The 27,129-nt window shown below is 47.6% G+C and overlaps 1 protein-coding gene across 2 annotated transcripts in view; it reads left to right on the top strand.

The window, feature by feature from the left end:
• Nucleotides 1-27,129, top strand: part of LOC104150762 (mitogen-activated protein kinase kinase kinase 3-like) — a 78,706-nt gene that overhangs the window by 15,271 nt on the left and 36,306 nt on the right. For both annotated transcript variants that reach the window (XM_068934157.1, XM_068934156.1), the window contains exons 2-3: nt 5,657-5,736; nt 21,025-21,134. In XM_068934157.1, the coding sequence (XP_068790258.1) occupies nt 5,733-5,736; nt 21,025-21,134 (114 nt within the window). In that variant the 5' untranslated portion in view covers nt 5,657-5,732. The remainder of the gene's footprint in view (nt 1-5,656; nt 5,737-21,024; nt 21,135-27,129) is intronic.

Below are 27,129 nucleotides of genomic sequence, written 5' to 3'. Positions count from 1 at the left end.
GGCTGTCCTCACCTCTGGAGAAATTTGGTGTCCGAGTCCCCGGAGCAAAAGCCAGCTCTTGGGTTGGATTCTTCGTTGCACCACACTAGCTTCGCAGTTCCTGGAGCAGGGCTTCATTCATGGAGATATTTCATTTCTGATGCCAGATGGTGGGAAATTGGTGCTGCATAGACACTAGTTGCTTTTCTAGGAAAGATTTCACTCTGAGACAAATGCTTTTCTGAGGACATACTTTGTGTGAATGTTTTTTTTTATCTGTTCCTGCTTTATGGTTTCTGCTCCTTCTTCCGCTTTATTCCAGGGACATAGAAGAAAGAGGCCTGAAAGTTCACTTTTCTGAAAATATTTTCTTAATTGAACTTTTTTCCCCACAAAGTCTCTTGTCATTTGAGCTGAAGCTTAAAAATGGCCACAAAAACCTGTGAAGGAAGAAATCTGAATGCTTTTCTGCCTTTGCTTTTATCTTATATACACAGAGCTATTCCTTCCCCCTTGCTGTCTCCGTTTAGTGGGGTGCGTTCAGGGAAACTGAAGAGGGTTTCTCTTGTTGTAACTTGCACCAGAGTTTATATCTGTCTTTGTTTTGTAAGTGCACAAAAAGTTATCTGAGGACAAGATTTTGCCTTGTGAAAGGGTAAAGGATGCAGAACAGTTTTCCTCAAGCTGGAGACCTTCATCCTCAGCAGAGAGGGCTGTGGGTTTAAATAATCCTAGCTTGGTTGGCTTCAGTGAGATGATTGTATCAGTTTGCAGGAGATGAGGACCTGAGCCCTTTAGACTTCATTGTTTCAGTGCCTGATTTAAAAATTTGCATTAGGCGTATATATATATATATATATATATGTAAAATAGATTAGCCTTGGCCTGATAGGGCTGTGTTATCTGTTTGTTGCTGGTAGAAGAGAGTCCTTTCTCATCCTTTTGATTATTTTCTTATTTTGTGGATTTCCAGAAGTTTATGATCGCGGCACAAAATCAAAGCTATCGTATGTGCCAGTACAAATTGCTGACTATTGACCACTAAATTTGGTCGAAGGCAAGATTATTACTGTAACGCAAAAAAAAAAAAAAAACTAACTGAAAATAACTTCTTGGAGCATGCCGTCTGCAACATTTTGTTTATAAAGGGCTGTCATGGAAGTTAACAGCCAGCAGTCTTCTCTCAGCATCACACTGTGAGGTTGCACAAAAACTCCTTAATCAATTTTGATGTGGTGCGCAAGTAAACGGGGGGGAGGGGGAACCCTTCAACTGATCCATGCTCATACAGAACTGCTTGTTGGCTTTCATGCAATGTAGTTTTCGGAGCACTGGCTTGCTCCTTACATGAGCTGTGGTGATGCATGAATGTCACTTCTTGCTCAGCAGCCTGATCAGTGTGCCTTCAGAAAGAGCTTTATCTTTTCATCATGGCTCATGTGATTGGCCCCTTAAGCCTGCTTATGAGTTAAGCCTGCAAATCTGGCCTGGTGGCTTAAATGACTACTTTTCAACCACCCTTGTGTGGTGGGTGCCTAGGATAACCTGAGCAGAAACTGCCCTGAGAATAAGGTCTTACATCTCTGAAGTGAAGCCAAAATTTATCTGTTCCTTTGAGTAGCCCCTAAGTATGGATCCCTTGCGCAGGGCACCTGTATATGCACAGGGTCGAATGTCTTGTAGTTTCTAGAACAGAACTGTAAGGATGAGGTTGAGATGATCATAGCAAACCTGTAATCTTTCAACCACTCTTCTTTGCATTCGAATTCATCTTTGCCAAGCCAAGCCTGCAGGCTGTTTGACTAAGCTATCACCATGCATGCGTTTGAGTTCTCACAGTTAAAACAATCTCACTTGCTTTGCTGTTGTTTTTAACACTACCCCAGCCCTGGCCTCTGAAGCTTTTTGAAAATAACATTTACAATAATATTTTTAACAGTTCCGTAGTATACAACTCTCCAGCACCCTGGCAGGACTCCCGGAAACTTACTGAAAGTTAATGTGGTCAACCCTTAAAAAGGAGAGATTTTTTCCGCTTGACTCTTGCTTGTTAAACTCTCTGAGCCCAACATGTTGTTCCCTGCTGCTGGAAAAAACAAGGAAAGTCCCAATTTTAGCAACACTAGTTTGAGTAGCTTTCCAGCTGAGCCACGTTTCAGGGGCAACTGTGGCTTCCTTTTTTTTTTTAATGGTAGCGTATCCCTGCACCTTCAAAGCAAAGTGCAAGTGGTGTTCAGGCTGGAATAGGTCAGTGGAAACCTGTGGGTGATACTCTGCAGTGGGAGATGCTGCTTGTTTGTGCGACGGACGTGACAAGACACCCTGGCTTTGAGGCCGTGTTTTATGTTGGACGCTGGGCCTGTGTGGGATGGGAACGGTCCTTTCTTGGAGAGATGGGATGCTGTGAATACTATTTCGAATCGGTGGGTAGACCAGTAGGGATGCCAGCTCTCGCTGTTGGGCTGCAGTCTTCCCTAACCCCCTGTCCTACATCCTTCTTCCCAGTAACTCCCTTGCAGATACTTTTGTGTCTCCCCTCAAATTTAAGATGAAACTCCTCTTCCCCATCCCCTCCTCCCCTGTCTTGCGTTCCTCACCTTTGGCACACAGGCACTGGAGTCATATCTAGCTAGACAGGACCTTGCCGTTGTCTTCCTTGAACTCAGTCTTGGCTAATCCCCTCCTGCCTTTGGAGAAAGGGGAAGCACTGGAATTAATTTTTGAAGTGGGTTTATGACCGTGCACATAACCCCTGTGTGGACACTCCTGCTGCAGTGAAGCAGCCATCAAGGTTTGAGCCACTTTGGCTGCAGAAGTGTATTCAGCTCGATCAAATCAAAGCTGCTTTTATTTCATGTGAGAGCATCTATATCGGTGTTTCCTGCAGCTTCACTAACCTCCAGGAGTTTCTTGGGCAGACAGGCTCTAAGCAGGAGCAGGCCAAGCCTCTTGCATGCGCCGCGCTGACCTGAAACATGAGTACTGACTCGCCCCGGCATCCCTGGTAGCTGATGTTTCGTGGAGCTCTTGCTTTTGTCGTTTGGTAGGAGGCATTTGTACGGCGAGGTTACCCGGGGCAGTAATTTGTTAGAAATTTACGGCAGAGGCGGGTTTCGCCATCCGTCGGAGCGGGAAGCGGGAGCCCTATTTCGGATACTTGCGTCGTGACCTGCCGGCGCCTGAAAGCTCTGGCCAGGGAGCTCGGTGGGGGGAGTGGGGAGATGCTGCTTTGAAGTGCATCGGAGTAGAAACAGGCTTTTCCCTTTTTTTTTTTTAAGGGAGATAATGAAAGGGCAGAATTTGTACTAGAAACAGGAATTTGTCCTTCTGTAACAGGAAGCTTCTGGTATGTATTTTTGGGAAGCCACGGAAATCGCCAGCGTTCGTGATCCAGTTTGAAAGCTGGCTGTCTTCAGGATTAAAAAAAAACTTGCCTAAAGAAAAAAAAAACCACAAAACTTTATCTCATGTATTTGTGGAGATTTTGTGGGGCTGGTTCGATGACGAGAGCCGGGCCATGAGGTCTTGGGGGCTTGCTATAGCAGAGATGATGAAGAAAGAGGGAAATAGGATTCTGCAGAAGGAAAAAAATAACCTATTTTTTGGAGTTTGGTTGCGTGGTTCGCCTTCGGGCACGTGCTTTTGTGACTAGATGCAGATCCCAAAACGGGTAACCTGTTGCATGTCTGCCTGGCTGTTTCAGACTACAAATATGCAAGTTCATAGATGCAGTGATGGAACAGAGAGCTGTGTTTGGCTTGCCTAAATTCTGTCCAGTGCCTTTGCCTTGTCATTAGAGGTCTCTGAAAAGTCTCCAGAGAGCCATTCAAAAAAGCCTGATTCTGATGGGACAGTTAACCCAGGCTAGCCCAGGAATTTGGGGTCAAATTTAGGCTATCTGCACGTGGCCCTTCGTGCAACCTCTGTGCACGGCTTAATTGCTGGAAGTGTCACATTAATTTTGAAAGCAAAAACAGTGAAGGTTTGGGCTGTTTCCTGTTCTCGTTGTAATCAACGGGAGTTTTTAACTTGCTTTTGTGGATTTCTGCTCTCTTGATCCATTCAGTTCTTTTTCTCAAGATAGGATTTTAAACCTTTCCCAGCCTCTTAGTTGCTTCCTTGCCTCCTCATTTCTCCTGAAGTGGACATCGCTGAGCACCCTGTGGCTTTACACTCTTGGGTTAACTGGTGCTCTTCTGAGAGGAAGCTGCAGCAGCAAAAGGAACAACGCACTTAATGGCACATGTACTTCTCCGCCTGTGCTGCTTGCTTATCAGTTTCCCTTCCTGCTCGTCTCTCTCAAAATAGGTTGGAAAAATATCCTCCCGCTTGCCAGCACGAAGGCTCTGGAATCGCTAAAAATTTTAATCTGCGCTTGCAGTCATTTGTTGTGCACTTTACTGTTTCAGATTTGGTTTTGTTTTTTTTTTTTTAGATCAATTTAGCTGAGCTGGGATCTTTTGGAATTGCTTTTTTGTCCTGCTTCTGCACAATACGTGGTGCTTAATGCTGCAGAATTTGTGTGTGCACCCTGGCGCGTGCCGCTCATTGACTGCAGGGCAGGGTTGCCCGCAGTGGCTGCAGAGCAAGAGCGTCTTACGCTCTCAGCGCAAGCTTCATCAAGTATCTGAGACATCTCTCTGTTCGGTCATGTAATCACGAAGTAAGCTTTATGGCTAAAAAAATCTGCGTGCTTATCAGCCAGTGGAACTGACCTGGTCTTTGCTGATGACTTCTAGCACACTATTGTTTAAAGGGTGCCTGTCTGGAGGTAGGCTCTGCCTTTGTTCAGCCTAAAAAGAGGTTTTCAGCTAGCATACATAGGAGCAGGAGCTTACGGGTCAGGATAATAGTCTAAATTGCTCAGTGAGCAAAGACAACCCTTTGCAGTACGCTGAGCTTCGGCTAAGTGCAGCCTGGCAGATAAACTGAATCCTGTTCTGCATTGGCCTTGGTGAACTAGAGGAGGGCCAAAAGTAGCGTGGTGGCCACAGGCAAAGTATCTGGAAGAGCTGTAGGGATGCTGCCTGCCACGAGGGACCTACGTGGCATTTGTTGCTGTTGAGAGCTGCCCAGATTTGTTTTGTTTTGTTTTTTTCACGAGGAGATAAGAGTTAGAGAAAGGCTGATCTAGCCTTTGGGAACCTTGACTGGAATTTGGAAGGCCTAAATTTAGGTCTTTACTTTGACATAGGCTGCCCCTGAGGCTGGCTTTCCATTTCTGCCGTCTGTCTGTTCTCCAAATGAGCGTTACCCCATAGGCTTGCTGCAAAATGCCGTGTGTTAAAGATGGTATGGTTTTGTAACAGTAGCGTTGATGAAAGTGCATTGCTTCCCTCCGTAAACCCAATTTATTCTTGAACCAGGTAAGTTTTCTTTGTCTTCCCCTTAAAAAAAAGGAAACCTATGGCACAATTATAAGCTCGTTACTCCAGAGTACGTTTATACGAAAGGGTGCAGGGTTGATAGCCTGATAGAGCTGTTGCATTATCTTTGGGGTGTGCAGAGGAGGTCGGACTGCTGTTCTCAGTTCCTAGAGAAATGGCTGTCCTCTTTCTCCCCAGCCCAAGTGATGGTGAGGAAACGTTCTTTTTTTTTAAGGGTGGTCCTGTCCTGTTCAGTCTCTATGCCAGTTGCCATGTTCCTGTTTAAACTCTGTGCATGTTTGTTATTACAGGGTGGATGCCTGAGAGTGGAGGATAAAGTACAAGTGTCTGGGACCAGTGGAATGGAGGCCTGATGTAGATGGAAAGATGGGTAAGAACTGGATTCCCCTGAAGCAATTAATTCTGTCCGGCCTGCTTATTTCGGTTGGGGTTGCAAAGCATGACAACACAGCGGGAGATGCTGCTGCTGCAATGCCCTGGTGAAATATTATATCGTTTTCTAGTGGTTTTTTTTTTTCATTCCAGTGGTGACAGAATTGGACAAATTCTCTTCTTAGCGTGGTTTGGTGGGTCATGTTCTAAGGGGAAACTGCAGTCGTTTTCCAACTCTGCTTTGTATCTCTGAGCAGGGCATCTTCCATTCCCTTTATCACTTCTCCCAAGGATGCTTCAATTTCAAACAGAGTCCCTATATATATTGCTTCTCTAAATGGTGATCTGGTTTGCTTGCACCTTTTGCCCTCTTCTGCTGGAGTAAGAGAGTAGTTGTATATCAGAAGTCCTGTAGTGGTGAGGGAGACTCTCGTGAAGTGGGGATTATCTCTAGCTCTGGAGGTACATAGTAATCTTGTTCTTCTCTACTGCTGAAGAAAAGTTTTATTATAGCAGAAACTGAGACCATTTGGAAGTGCTGGACTGGCTCGGTTTTAGTGCATGAATAACCAGAATGGTGATGGTGTGTCTCACGGGTGATAAGCGTGAGGCTCGAGTGCCCTTGGGCTTATCATGCGGTTGGCCATTGAGCTCCCTGCAATACCCTTGCAAGATCCTACATTAGTTGCAGAAGAACAGCTGTGCCCTGCTTAAGGTGCCTGTAATCTGTCACACATCTGGGAACACAGCTGGAAAAAACCAAAATCCATATATCTCAATAAATTCAGGGATCATCCTCCAGCCCTGGTAAGAAAGGGATGCAGTGTTTGGTGGTGGTTTGAATTAAAAAATGAGAAATGCTGAAGCGTTGCCACTGTTTGTCCTCCCCTATGGGAAAAAGGAGGATAGGAGTTAAGCAGTGTTCCCCTATCCTAATTTACATCTCTGGTTTGCTGTTCTCTCTCCATTACCTAAAGAGATGTTTTGGGGGCAGGGAGAGAGCTGACTCTAAGTGAAATAAAGCAGAAAAGGAGGGAGGAGAAAGTCTAAACCTGAAGGAAAAATTTCACTATACACAATGACAATTTTCACTTAAAAATCCCTGGTGGGAAAACTCAAAACTTTTTAGGGAAATTTTCACTTTGAAGGTGAAAGCCACTATTTTGTCAAAGCAGTTTTTTGTTTGTTTTTTTTTTTTTTTTAAGAAGGAAAATTCTCACTTGCTCTGAGTTGGTGACTGCAGTCTAGTTCTCATCAGATAGTTGATTTGGTGACTTTTTTATACACTAGAGTCTCTGGCTGGAAGGGGAACTTGAGCCTTGTAGGGGTGAGTGTCTGCAGCAGCAAGTGCAGCTGATGAAAACTGCTCTAGCTACCTTCAAACTAGCTATCTTGCATGCTTGCCGCTAGCCCAGAGCCTGCTGCAGGCTGCAAAATCCCATGCAGGAACCGGCTGTGCTGCTGTAGCTGAGCCTTCGGCAGCATCTGAGCCATCTGCTGTAAGCATAAAACAGATATATTTGGATAAAGCTGTAATTGCAGTGGGTACTATAATGAAATAAGCACCCTGTTCCAAGCGTGCAACTGGTTTTTGGGCACGCGGGCTGAATAGCTAGGGGCCTGTTGTGCAGATTTACAGTTCCGCTTACATTTGTGTATATGCGCATGTCGCCTTCGCAAATCTCGTCGCTCACAGCGTTGCTGTAGCTCATTGTTAAATAGCTTCATTGCGCGTGTAGGGACTGCTCAGATCTGCCAGGCCACACTGTGAAAGGATCTGTCTGATCCCAGTTTCTAGCTTGCCTGTTGGGGTGAGACAGGTAAGTGGATGTATCTGCTGAAGCCCTGAGACTGCAGCGTGGTGGAAGGCAGTGTGTCAAATATTTTATTGGTGTTTAGTCCAGTGCAGGTGGATTTTCTATCTTTCTTTTTGGTCTAATGTAGAGATTGTTTTCCAGGCCGTGATAGTGGCTTGGTAGGACTCTCTTTGGGGATTTTTGTGGGTTTTTGTTCCAGATCCTTTGCAAAAATGATAATTCCTAGAGGTGAAGGACAGTGCTTCATAGAGCTGACCGTGCTTTGAGTCAAAGGCGGGTAGACTTGATCAGTGTTACTGACTGGTGTCTGTTAATCAAAGGATCACTGCAGCAGTTTTGCTGAGGCACAAAAGAATTAGCTGAATTTTGAACGTTTTACTTTCATTTCCCTCACTTTGTGTGAGCTTGCTTCCTCTTTACGTAATGGGAAGGGGGAGTGTTTTCATGGGAAGAGCAGGAAATCTGGAGTCGTTTCTTTGCTTCCCTTCTGGAAGCCCTTCTGTGACCACAGAGGAGATGTGTTGGATTAGGTGATCTCCTGAGGTCCCTTCCAGGTCTGCCTTTCTCCCTAGGATCCTGTTTGTAATCCACTCAGTGTAGCGCTGTTCACCCCTGGACATGTTCTAGCGAAGTTTCATGACCTTGCATGAAGACCACAGGGTGGGAAGTGGGAACTTCTGACTTCTCCGTGGGCTCCACCTCTGACATACTCATTGGGTTGTACCTTGCAATGCAGGGCTGCTTGGACTAGCCCTCTGTAGCGGTGGCATCGTAGGACTGCAGACAGGTTGCTCTGCCATTGTGGGTTGAAGACAGTATCTCCGCACATGCCAGCTTGCAGACAGCCTGAGCAGGGGTCCTTGGCGCCATGTCCTGTCACGGTGTGTAGACATCATCATGGCCATGTCTACTTGATGCTACTATCTGTTCTTAGGGCTGTCTTGAAGTACTTGGAGCTCTCTCTTAAGGGTAGGACAGAAGGCTGCAATATCTGAGGGAAAAACAACTGGATATGGCATAGGAACTTGGGACAAAATTGTTCTGTTTTTTCTTCATGCTTTGGTCTCGGATAAACCTCATGGACTCTCAGTCAGCATTGCCCTGGGGCACTTTTCGCCAGATGTGTAGCTAACTGCTGTACTTCTGCTGAAGCATTTGACTTTTTCTTCGTATGGAAAAGGAGGCTGATGAGAAGAGTAGGATGGAGCCATGGATCGTATGTGAAAGTGGGTTTGGAAAGACTCTGTGGCCTCTATCATGTGAACAAAATACAGCTGGGCAGCAGTGCATGGGTATGGAACTTATAAAGATCTCCATGTCTCCAATGGGACCACAGTCAATGGAGGTTAAAAATTGCTGTATTTAAACCCTACATCACAGTAAAAGTAACAGAACAACCTGCAGATGTTGATATAAAAGGCCTCAACGTGTTTATTGCCTAATTTTGTTGTTTAAAAATAATGTGAGTGTTCTTAATTGTGGTTATGAAATGCTATGTGTTTCTGATGATAAAAACGTGGGGAACTCCATCTCTTCCATTCAGTATTTGTATGTATAACCCCTAAGGTTACCCTAAGTACCGTAAGTCTCTAATACTTTTTTCTGAAGAAAGTCTGATTCTTGCTTCATCAGAGAAATAATCTGACGTGTGGGAGACGGGAGAATAATACTTACATGCAGTACTACCTTGACCCAGGGGTTGTGGTGAGTACCCAGACTGTAGACTGGGCTGGGAGAAGGCAAGGCAGGTGGCTTAAAGGGGAGGGGAGCCTGCTGGGCAGTTGTGGTCTGACCCTCCATTCAGTGTTTCTTAACCCCAATGAAGTGTTTTTCTGGGGCTGTTAAGATAGGAAAACTGCCCCAATCTGTGGCTGGAGATGTGGACCAACTCTCCACATCCCTGCATGTGCAGACAGTGATTTCTCTCAACTCTTCCGTGCCTTGTTTTTCTTCATCCCTCCAACGGTGCAAACTGTACTTCACTTGCTCTTTGTAGCCTGAGAGCTATTTAAAAAAGAAAAAAAAAACAGAGTTCATGTTGAATTGCAAGTTTGTCTTACTGCAAAGCACCTGGAGCTTTTTAGCTTAAGTTTTGTCACCTTCAGAAGGTGCGTTTTGAGTTGAACAAACTCTTTCTCCCTTTCCTGCTGCTGTGCCCTTCCAGGCTCCCATTTGGGGTCAAAGCAGGCGCTTTGGGCACGTGGGGGATGCAGGACCAGACCTGCATCGCTGTGTTAGGGCCGTTGCAGCCATCGCCGCAGCAGCAGGTTACGAGTTTGCAGGCTGTGGACTGTGGCTCTGAGCAGTGGACGTAGCTGGGCTGGGAGGGAGAAAGAGCTCTTTATGGGCGTGCAAATAACCTTCAAAGGCACTGGAGGCAGTCAGGGGAAATAACTCGCCGGCTACGTTCCTCGCCGGGCAAACGTTTTTCTCCTTTCAAGTATGCTCCAGAGAGGGGTGGTTGGTGAGGAGAGCTAACATCTAGAGCAAACTGATACGGCTGGAAAAAACCAGGCCACCCGTTGGGCACGTTAGCCCTTCCTCAGAAGCGGCCAACTTCAAGCTAAGCACAGCTGGGAAAGTTGCCCCCAGTTTAATTAAGTTAACCTATTAGACAGCGGGAGAGGAAAAGGTAACTAGTGTCTGGTTAGTAAAAAGCCGTGAAAGGTGGTTGTGGGATGAGAGGGAGAAACCAGTAGCTGGTACCTGTGAAGTGGTGAGGAGCTCGTGAGGCAGATGGTGCAGCAGAAAATGCACTGTGCCCTAAAACCAATCAGGCCCCCTTTTTTTTTTTTTTTTTTAAATACTCAGTGGAGTTACAGGTAAACAAAGCTTTCTTAAATGTGGTATTTTTTATTTTTCAAGGATCTAGCGCCGCGAGCTAGTAGTACCTGTGCTACCGCGATGCGGCCCGCTCAATCCCTCCCTGCCCTGGGGAGGTTTGAGACGACCCTTTCGTTCGGTTCTGCGCTTGCAGGCCGTGCAAAGCCTGATCGTGCCCTGAGCGCGGTTTTGGGGTGCTGACTGGTGTGGGTGCGTGCCGCCGGCGGCCTCGGCGAGCCGCCGCCGCCGCCCCGCTGCCGCCCTGCCAGGCCCCGTGGTCACCACGGCAACAGGGGCCCCGCGGTCGCCCCGGCAACGGGGCCTGGCCCTTGCTGGAGCCCACCCAGCCCCGAAACGGGGTTTGGGGCCGGTGCAGCAAAAAAGCGGCGAAAAATACTCTATAAGATCGAAAACCTGCGAATCTGTGGTTATTAAACCTTTGCATCTCTCCTGCTTCAGGATCTGAATCACCAGTGGTTCACTTTGAGGGGGGGGCTGCCATTTCCTCACTTTTTAGCAAATATGCTCTCTTCCCCCCCCCCCCCCAACCCTCCCCCAGAAACACCACCCGCTTTTAACCCAGGGGTTTTCCCCGTTGGCTCTGGGGCGGCCGGAGGCGGGTCCGAGGGTTTGGGGAGGCTGTGATTTTGAGGGGGCGATGGAGGGTGGCTCGATGGGGGTCCGCGCCGGGAGGCGCGTGCCGAGGGAGATGCTGCGGGAAGAGCACGGGAAAACGCCGGTCCGTCCGCCCCGACCCCGTGGAGTTTTACTGCGGACGGCGCTGGCGACGGGATCGCTGTTTGGGGAGCGGAGGGGTCGCAATGAAGTGCGGAGGCGGCCCTGCCTCCCTCCCCTGCTGAGCGAAACCAAACGCGTTTGAAGTCGAGGCCTTTTCCCTTCCGCCTGTCCCGAGGGACTCTCCGGGGTGAGGGTCCATCGGTGTGGTGTCACGGCCCTCCACCAAGGAGGACTTCTTGTACGGCTCGTGGCTTAGCTGCTGCGCCTCGAAACAGGTGGTAATACTTGCCTCATAACGCCCTCGAAAGGGTTTTGGTGTTTGCAAGGTACCATAGCATCACTTAGTGTTTTAAGGGCCTCGCTTAAGCTGAGATGGATAAACAGAGCTGTTAAATAGATAGGTTAAGAGCCCATGTGCTTAACGTTGCGTTGGGAGTGTCGCCGTAGTCGTGTACGCGAGTCTTTCTGAGATTGGTTTGAATCTATCTCTGTCGTGATCAGAATTAGGGTTATTTAAGTGGTATTCAGTTTTACTGATTTTTTTTTTCCCATCGGTAAAAATGTCACTTTTACAAATGACAGCTAGTTTAGCTGTTTTAAACAGATTCTTGCCTTTCCCCCAAGCCCCTTCCTGGCCACTTATTCCTGCCCCTTTTTGCAAGGGGATGTAAGGGGAAGAGTTGGTTTTTAATCTCGGTAGGGACTCTGGTCTGCTCTCCAGGTGGTTTCACCAGTAGTTGTGTGGCTCACCTGAGCAGTAGCCTAGGGTGCATGTAGGAGGCAGGGACTCCCAAAATGTGGCCTACACCTGAGGAAAGGATCTGTGAGATGTTTTTGTTTTTAGGGCACAGCCACACACACAATTTAGTTGGCCTTTGTATTAGAAGGTTGAGCCTTTAGCATCATCGCTCCTTGGTGAGGAGAAACGTGGTTTCAAGAAACCTCAGAACCCCCCCCCCCAGCGTTAATTTATCATGAGTTTGCACGTGTCCTGTGCTGAAGACGTCACTAAGCGAACTCCTGCCAAGAAATCCTGCCTATCAGAAGGGTCTTTCCTCACTTCCTTGGGTATAATTGCTCTGTGCGACCTACTAAGCTGTGCTCTGCCCTTGAGTTGTGCACAGGGGTGACCTCGCGATCTCTTGGGTGGGGTTGCAAGAGGGTGAAGGACATCAGGATCCGGCTGCTTGCAAGCCTTTGCTGACTTGCAAAAGGAAGGTGCTGCACCAGTGGCTGCTACAGTATGTAGCAATCTGAACTGGGCAAGGGTAATGGGATACTTTTTATCAGATACTGAACACTGCTGCTCTAGTTAGTGGCGTTGGGTTTAAATTTAAATGGAGGACCATCTGCATCTCTGTCACTAGATGGATGCATACAGCAATCTGCTTTGCCACAGGTTGTTTTTAAGGGAGATAAGTGCTTTTAAGACAGTGATTTTTAAGGGGGATGGGTTGCAGAGCGATATTTGTAGCGGGCTGTATCTAGATCCCCCCTGTACTTGCCTAGCAGCTTGTTATGGTCCAAGCCATGCTCTTAGGTTTATAACTTGAGCTTGTGCTTCTAGCTCAGGAGGTCCCTGTTCTCCTTCTTAATATTTACTGGGATGGTCACTGGGTAGTAGTTACTAGCTGATCCCTTCAGCTATTGGCTGGCTATGTACATTGGTGGCAGTACGTATCTGCTGAAGGTGTTGGTAGCTGCTGAAGAAACTCTAGGGTCTGAGTCTTTTCCCCAGCTAGGATGCTGTTTCTTTCCTGGCAAGAGCTTTGTCTCCACATTCATTTTCCCTGCTGGCTTTTGGAGGAAAGGCAACATTTATCTTCACAAGCAGGTTCTTTGAAACGTGCTTTGTGCAAGAAGCTAGTGCAGTCTCGTTCCCTGGACCAGAAAAGCAAACCCAGGTCTGGTAGAACATCAGCCTTCTGGTAAAGGCAGTGGGTAGACAGGTTGCTTGTGGTCCAGTTGCTGTAATGTGTAGGACAAGTTTGCTGTTGCTCTATTTTCACAATACAACTACAAAAGAAAAGGTATTGTTGCTATTGAACGTTGCATTAGAGAGAAAGGTACTCCAGCTGTGCGCTGTGCTCCTTTATAAAGATAAAAGAAGAACAGGACAACTACAGGAATAGCAGCTACAGGAATGAGTTAAGAGCTGCTCGAATGTAAGAACTGATGTGTTTTCAGTCCATTTAGTTACATGAAGAGGGGTTAAAAGGGCATAGGATCATAGTCTATGTGCCTGCAGATGATGGGGGGGGGGTGAGGTTTCTGTTAGTATAGGTCTCTCTAAAAGATACAGGGATATCAAGAGCTAATGAGTGGAATATGAAGCTAACTATACTCAAACTGGAATTTAGAAAGGTTTTGTTATGGTGAGGGTATTGGAATTACTACTTCTTCAAACAGATTTTCTGGACAACTTTCCAAAAGAAACGATTTTGCTTGATCCAAGGTCAAGATCATGATGTAGACACTGCTAGATGAATTTCTGTGGCCTTTATATACAGTCAGGAAGGCTAGAGCAAGTTAAGTCCTTTCTGGATTTAAAATCCATTCACACATGGATTAGTTCTGCTGCAGACTTGTGCAGTCTTGGTCAAGACTTATCTGTCTCCATCGCTCAACCTTAAAATCGGACATAAATAATTGATCATCTCTCTTCCCCTCTGATAGTTTAGCTGAAAGCCCGCCAGGACAGGGACTGTCCTTTGCAGGGTACTGAATGGTGCTGAGCAGTGGATCTTGTGTTTCAGTTGAGGCATCTTTTTGGTAAATGATAAATACCTGAATGTCTCGAATCAATTAATCCAAAAATACATATTTTAGAAAAAGAAAAATGACAGGCTGGTGTCCTTCATAGGCCAAAGTTAAGATTGTTGGAGTGCCCTAGTCAAGTCGTTCCTTACTTCTTTACGTTCTGTCTTACTACGTTTGATTGCTTTTCACTGTATGTTCAAACTGTGGGTTTGAACAGACTTTTACTGAAGGTGACAACATTTGTGTGAGGCTTCCCATCCTTTGTTCATCCCCTCCTCCCATCGGGTTTCTACTCTGTAAGCCTCAGCCTTTGCAGAACTCTTCTCTCCGCCTGGGAATATACCCAGCGGTTGCGTCACCTTCCGGAGAAGGTGGATGCTAGCGATGGAGGGTGCCGCTGGAATTTACACAGTCAGAGCAACTGAACTGGGCTATCAACACCACGGCTGCAAAAAGCACAGTGGGATCTTCAGTGACCACAAGTGGTCACGGCTGTGGTTTTACTTTTGATCCAAGCGGAAGTGTATATGACAGCATGCAGCCCCTTAGCTACATGCTACAGCCTTGGCTCAGCGATGACTCAGAAGACAATTTTCTGCCCTTCTGCAACACCTCGGATTTTTCCCTGACTTTTCCCAGCGGAAGCCCTGTGTGAGAGAGGCAGAAATCAGAACTGGTAATGTTTTACCAGACCCTGTTTTTACTTCTGCAGCCTTTTTTTTTTTTTTTTTATGCTTCATACAGCTGGTGCTTTTTATTTTTTTGCATTGTTGATGGCAGCAGCTTCATGGAACTACCGTAAGCTGCCTCTTAGTAATGACCTATTAGTGCAGCCAACAATAACAGCACTGTCTAGACCATCTGAACACAGCTAAATTATTCCTTTGTCCCTTCTTCATTTGCTTTCCTTTCTAACTGTCAAATTGTTTTGGGTGGTCCATGTTGACCTTCAGGCTCACTATTTCTGCCTTATTTTTTTCTGCCTTATTTCTGCCTTATTCAGAAGTAAGTCTGCTCTACTAAGACTGAAACTCCAGGTTCCTCTCTTCTGCACGCACACTGGAACTGAAGCCGTGCACCAGCTCCAGAAATATTTATCTGAAGGGCAGAGAGATGTGTCATGTTGTGGCTTTTTGAATGGAATGGATTTTACTTCGTAGTTGATTCTGCCAAGTGCTGAATAGCCTAAACTCGCGTTGGTAGCACTTGGGACCTGCCTGTCTTAATGGCTCACACAACTGAAAATTTGTTGAGAGGATGAGGTGTGCAGGCTTTGATACAAGATCCTGCCAAAATGGGTCAGGGGACTTTATTAAAAGTACGAAATGTTCCCTTCTCAGGGAAGGACAGCGCATCTGGGTAGCAGGAGACACCCGTAAGCATGGGATGCAATAATCAGAGCTGTAGGTACAAAATCTTGGGTAAAAGTGATTGCAGTCACTGAATCATGGGCATAGTCCTCTGAATCTCTTTAACGCCAATTCTACTTTGTATTGTTTGTAGACTGAAACTGCTTGGGAGAAGTTCCCATTGGCTTGAATGTGGATTTATGTTAGGCTCATCAAATTCACTTTGGTGTTGTTTGCTAACTTTTAAATTTTTGACCATGTTTTGTCTTTTTTTTTAAAGAGCACAAACCACATAGGTGATGCTATAGCAGAAAACATGTGCCCCTCTCATCTGATGGGGATTCAAAGCCTCCACACTGCTTTAGGGCAACACAGCAATAAAACCAGATTTTCACTGAGCAGTGTAACTAAGGCTGCCTGACCGCTGTAGATATGCATTCAGCATCTTCTACGCTTTCTCTCTGCTTGTGCCACGTTAATAACATTTACCTTCAGAGTCTCTTGGTGTCCCACCCATCTCCTCCCTGCTGCCCCTAGCTCCCTCCCATGTCCCCTGTAGCTCCCACAGCATCGCTAGGTCCCTCCACGTTTTCTCGTTTGGCAGGACAAAAAGGTACTGTGGGCTGTATCTGGTTTGGAGCTATGTGTGCTGGTGGCCCAACTGGTCATTGCTCCTCAGAAGTGCTCTTGACTGATTTCTTCTTTGTTATTTCTCTCCTCTACCTGACTGTGGATATTCAACCTTTCCCTCCCTCCAAACCTTTGGGAAATTAGTATCTTTGAGACCTCTAGACCTCTATTATATTTGGTTGAAGGTGGTCCCTGATCGTTAGGGGTGGTCTGGCAGCATGATCGAATGAGTTTTGTTGTCACAGGAAGGTGATTTAAAAAGTGCAAAATTGGGGTATTGGCAGGAGTAGGGAATAATGAATTCACTAGTAAGAGAAATGGCTGAAAATAAGGAAAGAGGGTAAATGAAGAGGAACATTGGGGACGGAGGGACAGTGCCAAACACAGTTGATTCTGGTGTTGTAGTGTTATTGGCTGTGTAATCAGGTTTAATTTGTTCTGATTTTCCATAGCGGAAATATTCCTGCTTGCGTGCCTTGTAAAATGAAGCCAACTCTTTCCCCAGCAAGCAATTCGTCCTGTCAACCTGCAGCTCTGCTGTGTGGATTTGTGCAATAAAGGCATGAGAGCGGTGCTGGGCCAGACAGTTGCTCAGGAGCAGGAACCTGCCCACATTGTGTGAAGTCAGGAGGTTCCTGGAGTCTTTGAGTCTGTCTGAGCTCTGCGAGGTACTTCACTGGTGTCGTGTAGCTCGCAGTTGTTTTGCTCTGGAGATGTGGCAAAGCCAAAGAAGGTATGTATGTTAGCTGCACGGTCTCAGCTCCGCCTTTTCACAAGGCTGAAGCATACCCATGTCCTTCCATCAGCAGATCAGCAGAACCTGATTTTGCACATCTCTTGGGCATGGGTTTCCTGGTGGTTCCCCTTGGGAAGAGCCATGCAGCTTGCACTCTCCGTTCGCTTGGACCAAGCCAAATGCAGAGCAAGCAGTGTATGACGCCCCTTTTGCTGAATAGACTTGGGAATGGCATTTGGATTTAATTATCCAGTGAGCTTCAATGCTTGTTTGAATTTTGCCTGAACTGGCTGCTCGTTTCCATGGAACAAAGTCCTCCACCCTTCCAGGGAGTCAGCTTGGCGACCCCGAGAGCAGCAATTAGGATGGGCAAGAGGACTCGTCTGGAAACCATCAGACCCTGTGCGAAGCTGTCTGGAAGAGCACCGGGAAATGTCCGTTTTGCAATCGATGATGCAAATTCTGCTTCTGCTCCGACGCTGCCTCGAAGCGTGGTGTGAGGTTTCTTCGCTTTGTTTTGAATAGTTGGGGGTTCAGCTCTAGTTGCTCTGATGTTGCAGCTCGCTCGGACTGAAAACCACATAGCTGTTTGAGCAAGTAACTAATTTCTGCTTGTGCTTTAAAAAGTGTGTTCTGATATGCAGCTGTTTCATGCTCCAAAGGCATACCACAACCTTTCGTGCTTGTATAGGAAGAAGCTTTCTTATCTAGTGTTGTAGCAATTCTCATAGTGATGGCATGGATTTGTATTTCATGTTTTGGCAGATGGGGGAAAAAAACCCTCTAAAATGCACTCCAGAATGCTGTTTAATATCTGCTTTTTAGTAGATGGAGAAGCAAAGAGGCAGAGTTGACAGCCTAACTATAAGAAATATATTTTCTTCTTCTTTTTCCTTCTGGGACCTCGTTTAGGACAGCTAGGGCCCAGTTTTGATGCTACTGGTTGTAGGCTGCATAAGTGCCTTTCTGCAAATGGGTTAAATTTAGCCAGTTACTGAAAGCAAGTGGGCTCTTCTTACTTTGCAGTGTTGGGAGAGCTGCAAAAGGAAGCCCCTGGCAGACTCTTATCTTGGCTTTTCTTAGGAGACTTTAACAGTCGTCCTGGTGGGGACATAGCACCGGTGATTTTTAAACCCAAATCTGGCAGGCTCAAAAGGTGACAAAATTGATGGGTAGGTACAGGGGGAAAGATACAGTTACAGCTCTGAGAAAAGAATAATATAAACTCAGTCCTTACTGAACATCAGAAACGCCCCTGGATTTTCAAGCAAAACAGAAATCCCCAGGACGACGCAGTGGTCTCATCTCCAGTCGCTTACACAGTGGCTCCGCCTGTGTTCCCAGAGTCCTCATATCTCTAAAGAAAGACCTGGGAGAAACTGGATGACTCTCCTGAGTTAAAGCACTCCCCTGCTCCTGTCTGCTGTCCTGGGATATGGTTGCAGGGCATCCGTGGCTTAGCCCAAAATCGATCTCATTGCAGACCCTGCTGGGCACGTCCAGGGGTGTCTCCAAAAATGGGAGAGCGGAGGCTGGCCAAGGGGTTTTGCTAGCAGCAGCCCAGCTGTGCGGTGGCAGGTGGGAGTCCTGCTCGGCTGTGAGGTTGCGGACAGCGCTCCGGGGCAGTGAGTTCGGGAAAGTCTTGTTGTCACTCAGGCTGGAAGAAGGAAAAAAAAGAGGGGAGAGAAGGGAGAGGGTTTTTTTAGTGATGATGGTTTTGGTGGAAAGTTCCTGGAGGGCAGTGTGTGGGTGTTTGTGTTGTTGTTGTTGTGTGATTAAACTCGTTCTCCACCATGAAGCTTTTTTTTAAAGTTTTTATTTTTTATTTTTTCCTACTACAAAATCTCTGGAAAAATATTCTTTTCCCCAGACGTCCCTTAAAAAAAAAATGTATGGGAAAATTCTAGGTCTCTTGTTCTTTCCTGAACTGGAAATGAAAGTGTGGTGGGTTTTTTGTTTTGGCTGGTTGATTTTTTTACACTTTCTTGAATGCTATAGGGTAGCATTTCAGGCTATGCTCCCTCCCCTGCCTGTTTTCAATGGAAAGGGAAAGATGGAAGGGGAGTGGAACTGCGCTGTCAATATATATTTATACATGTGCTTTTTATATACATGTGTGTGTATATATATATATATATATAAAATACACACACACACATGTTGCCTGCTGCAAGAAAATTATTTTCTGAGCTCTAAAATGAAAAGGACCCTGTATTTTAAACACTTGCCCCCCACCTCCCCATTTTTTTCCCCATTGTTTCTCTAATGAAATGGTGCTGGGTACGCAGCATGCATGAGAAATCCCTTTTTGTTGCAGGGTCAGTCCTGATATAACCTAGCCACACATGACAGAAGAAGAGTAGAAAAAGAGGAGGTGGTGCTGCATCTGAGCATGAGGATCCAGGGAAGGTTTTTCCCTGGGAAATGAACCTCAGTATTTGGACCCAGCCCGCATTTTGGATTTCCTATAGTTTTTGTAATCTCTCACGTATTTGCAGACTTTGAGTTAGATCTACAGGCCTATTCTCTTCCTGGAGACACTTGGTTTTACACAGAATGCAGTAGCTGTATTTGTGTTTATACAGTAATAAGCTGCATGTGCCTGATGCCTGTCCCTCTGGACTGTATTATGACCATGGCAGCATGCAACAGGTTGTCACTCCCTCCTAATGGGTATACCGTGCCCCAGGTCCTTAATCGATCTTTTAGTGATAGTAGTTGGTATTTCACAAAGAATAGTGGAGGCTGGAAAGGACCTCTGGAGATCATCTAGTCCAAGCCCCCTGCTCAAGCAGCGTCACCTAGAGCGTGTTGCCCAGGATTGCATCCAGGTGGGTTTTGAATATCTCCAAGGAAGGAGACTCCACTACCTCTCTGGGCAACCTGTGCCAGTGCTCAGTCACCCTCACAGGAAAGAAGTGTTTCCTCATGTTCAGACAGAACTTCCTGTGCTTCAGTTTCTGCCTGTTGCTTCTTGTCCTGTCACTGGGCACCATGGAGAAGAGCCTGGCCCCATCATCTTCATAGCCTCCCTTCAGATACTTATACACATTGATCAGATCCCCCCTCAGTCTTCCCTTTTCTAGGCTGAACAGGCCCAGCTCTCTCAGCCTTTCCTCAGAGGAGAGATGCTCCAGTCCCTTCATCATCTTAGCAGCCCTTCACTGGACTCACTGCAGGAGCTCCATGTCTCTCTTGCATTGAGGAGTCCAGAATTGGACACAGCACTCCAGGTGAGGCCTCCGCAGGGCTGAGGAGAGGGGCAGGATCACCTCCCTTGACCTGCTGGCAGCACTCTGCCTAATGCACCCCAGGATCCCATTGGCCTTCTTGGCCACAAAGGCACATTGCTGGCTCATGCTTAACTTGTTGTCCACCAGCACTCCCAGGTCCTTCTCTGCAGTGCTGCTTTCCAGCAGGTCAGCCCCCAGCCTGTCCTGGTGCATGCGGTTATTCCTCCCTAGGGGCAGGACCCTGCACTTGCCTCTGTTGAACTTCATGAGGTTCCTCTCCGCCCATCTCTCCAGCCTGGCCAGGTCCCTCTGCATGGCAGCACAGCCCTCTTGTGTGCCAGCCACTCCTCCCAGTTTAGTATCATCAGCAAACTTGCTGAGGGTGCACTCTGTCCCTTCCTCCAGGTCACTGATGAAGAAATTGAACAAGATTGGATCCACTATTTACCCCTGAAATGCAATAGTTTATAGCTGGTTTAAAAGACCATGACCATAGATGTGAAAGTGTTAAAAAGGAGTGGATGGGTTTCAGATCCAGTGAGTGCACCGAAATTCTTCAATTACAGCAGAAATCAGAAATTCTCTATTTCCTCTCAGCGCATGTCTCTCTTCCATCCCGGACAGTTGGATTTTGTTGCCTTTTCTGCTGGGTTTCTTGTCCTTTCCTCTTGTTTCCCACCAACTCCTGTTCTGACAATCCATTGCACCTCTCGAGCATCTTAAATGAAGTCTTGGAAATGAAGGGGAGATGAAGAACCAGGTTGTTCTCCCACCGCTCCCTGCATGAGCTCACTGGGTCCTGAAAAGTTGCCATCCTACAGAACACCCAGCTTGCAGATGGGATCCGGCCCTCCAGACATTGCATTTAACCTACGGGTGTCTCTCCTAAGGGCCCAGAGGGCAGCGGGTGTGGGCTATTGGATGCAGGAGCTGTTGAGGTGGTGGCAGCCCGTGCCCATCTACTGCCTTTTCTAGAGAGCTCTGTCTCTCCTGCGATGAAGAAACCCGTACTTCAGACACGCAGTGGGCTGGGAGGGACTGTGCTGAGCTGTCTTTGAATGCCTCTGTAGTAGGAAGGTTTGGGCATCAGGACTATGAACCATTCAGGTTGAAAGACCGCATGCATGGCACTGTTTTCACTCGGTGCTTTCGGGGGCAAAGCTGCCTGGTCCACTTCAGTTTTCTCTTCTTCTTTCGCAGATGCAGAAGAAGCTCTGAACTCTATTATGAAGGATTTGGCAGCGTTGGGCAAATGCGGCGGGCTCCTGGACAACAACAGGAATAAAAACAGTGTCCACTCCGGCAAACAGGTAAGATGTCTCCGGAGTCCTCTCCAAACTCCAGCAGAGTTTGTCTCTGCTGCAGTAGAGCCTGTCTAAGAGGTAGGCACGGTGCCACCATCAAAACTAGGATTTATAATATTGCTAGTGAGGTGCCACGAGGAGACATCAGATGCTTTTCCCCAGAGCCCGCAGGGCTTGGGTGTTTGGTACCATTGCAGCACAGTGCAGCAGGTTGTTTCAGAGAGGGGAGATGGAGGAGTGTGATCCCAAAATCATACCTGATATACGAGCCTGAAACTCATCCTAAATCTTAAATCCCACCCCATGGCGCTTCTTCTGCTTGTTTGGCACTGAATCTAGCAGAATTATTACAGGCTATGCAATTTTAAGATTTGAATTACTCAGATGTTCTTTATTGACAGTGTTGATGAGATTATATTTCTTATGCACACATTTTACTTCAGATAGTTTAAGGGTAGACTGCCAACTTTGAGCTGTAGACACCCAGCCTCTTTTGGGAGGAAGAATATCACTCTTACATAAACTGTATAGCTATTAATTACTGATGTTTATATTCCTAATCCCAAACATTTTGGCCTTGCTATGCATTCAGTTTTGATTTGCAGAGCAAAAACATCGCCCCTTGGACAGTGTGCGAAGTTATTTCACTGACACTGACATAAGAGCTAAGGTAGATTTAATATCCTATTTGCGTATGGAACTAATGCCATAAAACACTAAGGTTGTGCCGAAAGAATTCGGGGGGCAAAAAAAAAAAAAAAAAGGCATCTCAGAAGCTGTTGGAGACATATGCACGCAAATTCACTTGGAATTCCACTTCTGATGCTATGGTTTAGAATAAGCTTGTAGTCAGCTTTGCAGTCGCTGAGGGCCTAGTAAGCATGAAAACAAGTTGTCATTTACAATTGTCAGGCATATTTTAGTGGCACTTGTGCTAGTAAAAAAGAACTCTGGACGCCAAAGAGAAAAATCCTTTTCCTGAATCCCTCTAGGCTTCCTAGACACATGCAGAAAAAAACACATGCGCACGTAGCCCGTCTGTTTAAAAGCGTGTCCTGGCGGTAGCAGCTGTCCAAGTTGAATCGCTGGAGTTGTGTTCAGCTCATGCTGAAATACGTCCAAGATGTTTACAAAACTGACCAGAGAAATTTGGAGTTGGCTTTCTGCAGCTGCAGGCAAATTGGACAATCCAGCACAGCCGGGGCTGGCTCACAGGGTAGCATTTGCTGCAAGTTGTTGGGTGGGGACCATACCAAGCCATTTCAGGATGCTTTTGAGCAAAGCTTTTGAGACTTTTCTTAAATAACATATTTGCTTTTTTTTTGTTGCAAAGGGAGAAAATTCCTGCTGTCATTTTTGAAGGCTGTAGCTATACAGTATATATACAGTTAACCAGATGCTTACTTGGAAACAAGGAAAATAAGGTTTCATTGGGTGAATCATTCAGTACAAAAGTTACATAAAACTGTAGAAGAATCTTGCATTTGCAACCCATCCACTCCTTATCTCCGTTTATAGATCACCAGTAGGATTATGCTGTTCTCTGTTGAAAGCTTTAGGATTGTTGGCTGCCACTTGCGTTTAATTTTATTACGCTGGGGATCAAACCATTCTTCCCAATTATGGCACTGGTGCTTGGGAGAACATTACTTCCTTCGTTGTTTTTCTTTTTACCTATAACCAGACCAGCTGTAGCTGTGTGCTCAGAGTTACCCAGAGCTCTGTGATGGAGGAAGTGCAAATAGTGAGCGTCCTGCTTCTCTCACATCCGGGGCTGAGGATTCAGACCGACCGGCCCCACGAGATGAAGGGCGTTGGAGTGTGCTGAATTGTTGCTTCACTTAGTTGGACTAGCTGGAACAAGTCTGGCTCGCGGGATGATCGAGTCTCGTCTGCGAGGTGGGGAGTGGCTGAAGGAGGTGGAATTAGTGGCGACTTGGTTTGTGTTTGCAGCTCAGAAAGTTTTAATTGACTTGTTTGGGACGCTTGTTTTTCCTTGTTTTCAGCAGAGTTTGGCGGAGGAAAAGATTGCTTTGGAAGTGCTGCTGTTATCCCTAGGATTGGTTGTTCCTTTAGTACTTGGTGTTCCCCTTTTTCTGCTTGACCAGGTTGTCTGGTTGGGCTGAAGGATGCACTGCGCAGTCTCCCTGGAGAGGAAGGGTGAGCCATGGGGCATTTAGATGTCTAAATTCTCCCCTTAAGGGACATCAACAGTGAGATTCCTGTGAGGCCCTGCAGTAGCACGTTGACACTGAAATACTTGGTCTCTAGACATTCAGTTCTTAGATTAAAAGCAAGCAAACAAACAAAAAACAAAAGAGAAGTTTTTTTCTGTGGAAAAAATACTTTTCTGAGGCAGGGGAATCCTTTAATCACCGTTCCAATTTTCCACTGAGGAACACTTTAAACAGAAAGGTATTCACTAACTGTCTTTTTGTGGCTTGCAGCATTTTTTTTGGTCCACGAAGAAGCCCAACAAAAGTGCTACCTCATCTCTCTCTCTCCCAGTAGTTCCTTCAAGCCCTCTTGACAGAAGATGAAATTTTGAGCCTGTCGTGTAGTACTGCTGGTAAGACTGGGCCACACAAGAAAGCAGTCCGCGTTGGTGTGTCCTACACAATATTTCTTCCTGAAGATATTGAGAGCTCTGTTTCAGATCATTTTTTTGAAGTGAGCCTATCCCTAGACAAATGGCTTAAAAAATAGTCTTTTTTTTAAAATGTTCTTTCCTTGCAAATGAGGTTTGAACTGAGGCTAATTTCTGCATGTCCAATGCTGCATAGTAGAATAAGCCAGAAATGGGAATAATAATACCTGGTGCTTGATGGGGACGGTTTCTTCTCTTAGATTGCCCAATAGACTAGCACCAGATGTGGTAGCTGAGCTCGAGTCTCCTCAGCCGTGGTCAGATGTGCCAGCCATCGCATTACGCTGCCCTTTGGCTGGTGAGAACAAGGCAGAGAAACGGAGGTGGATGCCCTCGTCCTGCTGCATGTGAGCCATCATCTTTAAAAGGGAGTCATCCTCTGGGAACAGAGAGGTCGTCCTGACGTTATTCCTGTTGCATCCTCTGGCGTGACAGGAGGGAGTCCTTTCGGATGGTCTCATGGCCTGAACGGACCGAGGAGTTTGGGTATAGTGGTTGCTCTGTCCGTATATGGTGGGAGAGAGAGGAAGGAGGAGGCAGCATGAGGAAGATGTACATTGCGTTCACTTATGAAAAGGATGAGTGGGATAAGAAGTGAGACCACAAGGAATTAGAAAACCCAAACAAAAGCACGGGGGAGAAGGAAGCAATGATTGTGAACGTTTATTTTGTGTCTGTCTATTTATGTGCGCGTTCATTTATTTATATAAATAGCACTTGGCAACTGGCAGAACGAAGTTGGTTGTCTGTGCTGCGCCTTGCTGCAATGACAAGGCATTGGCGGGGGCCTCTATCACAGCTGATGACAGCTAGCGAGTCCTCTGCCACATTAATTTTGATTGCAAGCTCTCCCACGGCAGTAAAGTCCAATTTTTGTGAGGAATGTTTTCCCAGGCACAGGACAACAAATGTCAGACTGACCTAGAAGTTGTTCTTTCAGCAAATTACCTTTCGACTGTCTTTGCTCTTGCAAGCTGGACGCAGGACAAGGCACGCTTATAACTAGAAGAAAGTATAGCTCATGTTCTAGGGCTCTTCGTCTGTTGGATCTCCAAGCAGCCTAAAGGATGTTGGCATTATCCCTTCTGGTTTACGGTTGGGGAATATGATGAGAATCCCTAAATCTCTCCTGGAAGATAGGGGTTTCTGCTAGGGGAGCTGCAGGGATTGTCACCTGGGGGCAGAAGCAAGGGACCCAGAGGAGCTCTGGAGGCGAAAAGCTTAGCCGGAGATGGCAAAGGCAGTGGAGGCTTGGGGATTTGGGAAAGAGGCTTTTCTGTGTGAGTGTGTGGAGCCGACTTGGATGCTAAAGTGATAATACCTGGGAAAAATCCACCTGGGGAAAAGCTGTTTGTTATCAGATAGGTGGTACTGGATAAACATTTTGTGCTGCTATATAAATCAAAAATATCAGGGCAGCAAGGAGCCGTGAACCCCTTAGTCATCTTTCTGCTGGCCTCCGAGCTGCTCACGTGTTGGGCTTTCTTTTGGGGAGGAAAAGGGCTGTAAGGACCCAGGAGGACCTGACTACCTCATAGCTTCCACTTACTGAAAGGAGAAGGGGACAATCGCGGACAAAAACCTTTTTGTGGCGGATTGCTGAATAACCCGAAGAGCGTGGGGGGGTTCTGCGCGGATCCTTCCTAATGCCGCGGATTAGTCATCTCCTATTGTGGTTTAGGGATGCGGGCCAGCTGTCTGGCTTGTAACGAACGTCCCGTCGCTAAAAGCAGCGGCGAGCACAGGGCTAACCCAAACCGCTGGCGAGGTGCGGGAGCCCCCTCGGCCTGGCTCTGGGGTGCTGTTTTTTCTTGACCGGAGCCAGAAGTGGAGGAGAAAACCCACTGCTCTGAGTTGTACGGAGGGGCGACTAGAGCTCGAACAGCTGAGCGCCAAAGTGTTTTGTGGGTGGTGGTGGTGGCTGTTGTTGTCTTCCAAAGCTAACAAGCGGGAAACGAGAGGGAGAGGGGGGTGAAAGTAATCGGTCATCGTATCCTCCCGCACGCAGGAAGGGATCCCTGTCGTTGCCCCCGTTTTACGGAGCGGGGAGACGGAGGCGGAGGGGCCGCCCGAGGGCGGGCGGCAGCGGGAGAACAGAGCTGGGGCGAGCCCCTCTGCGCTCCGCGCCCCTTCCATCCCCTCGCAGCGCAGCGGCCAAGGGCAGAGGAGGCCCCCGGCCCTTTGCCGTGATGTTTCTGCCTTTCCTGACCTGCGAGGGGTTAACGCTGCAGTCGGGCAGTTCTGTCCCGGCTGGTTTTGGGGAGCGACCCTTGGTTTGGGTGGAAGGAGGGATGGAAAAACCCTGTCCTCGTGCTGTCCCGGCGTGGGCAAAGCTCTTCGCCGGGCTAACTGTAGAGACGGTTCCGGAAAACGCCGAAACGTCTGGAAGGAGGAGAGGCCGCGACGACGTCGAGCAGGAACTGGCAACGCCAAGCGGGCGCTGGAGTTCGCAACGTGCGGAAAGCGGGGAGCTACCAAAACCGTGCGTCGAGCTGCTGGCCGTCTGCCTACCTTAACGCCCCGAGCTTCCCCCAAACCCGGGCCACGCGGGCGACGAGAAATCGCAGCCGTGTCTGAGACCCCCGCTTTCGCGCCTGGGCTGTTGCCTTCGCCGGGTGCTTCCCGGGAGAGTCATCGCCGGCTGGGCGCGCGTGGAGCCCCGATCGCCTGGGCCCCGCGGGTGTTTCGCCCGTTGGAGGGCGCTCGGCCCTCGCCGCCCCGGCAGCGCCGCCGCCGCCCGTTTCCCCCGAAGCCGCTTCCAGCTCGGGCCCGGCTCTGTGTTTCGCTCTGCGTTTTTATTACAAACAGCAGTGAGCTCTTCGGGGATCTCCGCAGAAAAGCGTGATTCACCTCGTTTGGAAGCGCTGCGTTGGGGTTTTTGTTGTTTTTTGGGTTTTTTTTTGGTTTTTTTTTTCCCCCTCCGTTGCCCAACGTCTGCCTTAATCGAAACCAGGGCCCGCGGCCGCTCGCTCCGGGTCCCCGACGCGCGGCAGGGGACGGAGGAGACCGCCGCGGCCTCGCCGCTTCGCTCCCCTCCGCCCTCGTCCCGCCGCTGCGCTCCCGCCGGCGCGTCTCCTGAACGCCGCGATTTGCGCCCTGGAAATTAAAAGTTTGAAGGCAGGAGCTAAAAAGCGGCTGTAGGGGAAAGCCGGCAAGGATGACGATGTGTTTGCGGCCGCCGCGGTGGCTTTGCTTTTCCTCTCGGAGGCGGATGGCAAGGAATAATAAACCGCCCGAAGCCATTAGTTAGCGAGGCCGGAGGAAATGCCAGCAGCCGTCTCTCGGTGAAGGGATTATTTCAGAAACGAAGGGAATTATCGTGGCGTTTCCTGCAGGGATGGTCACTTTGTGTCA

The sequence above is a fragment of the Struthio camelus genome, chromosome 2 (genome assembly GCF_040807025.1).
Source record: "Struthio camelus isolate bStrCam1 chromosome 2, bStrCam1.hap1, whole genome shotgun sequence".
In the NCBI taxonomy this organism is placed as follows: domain Eukaryota; kingdom Metazoa; phylum Chordata; class Aves; order Struthioniformes; family Struthionidae; genus Struthio; species Struthio camelus.
The sequence above is the reverse complement of the archived record's forward strand: the minus strand, read 5'-3'. Positions and strand labels throughout refer to the sequence as shown.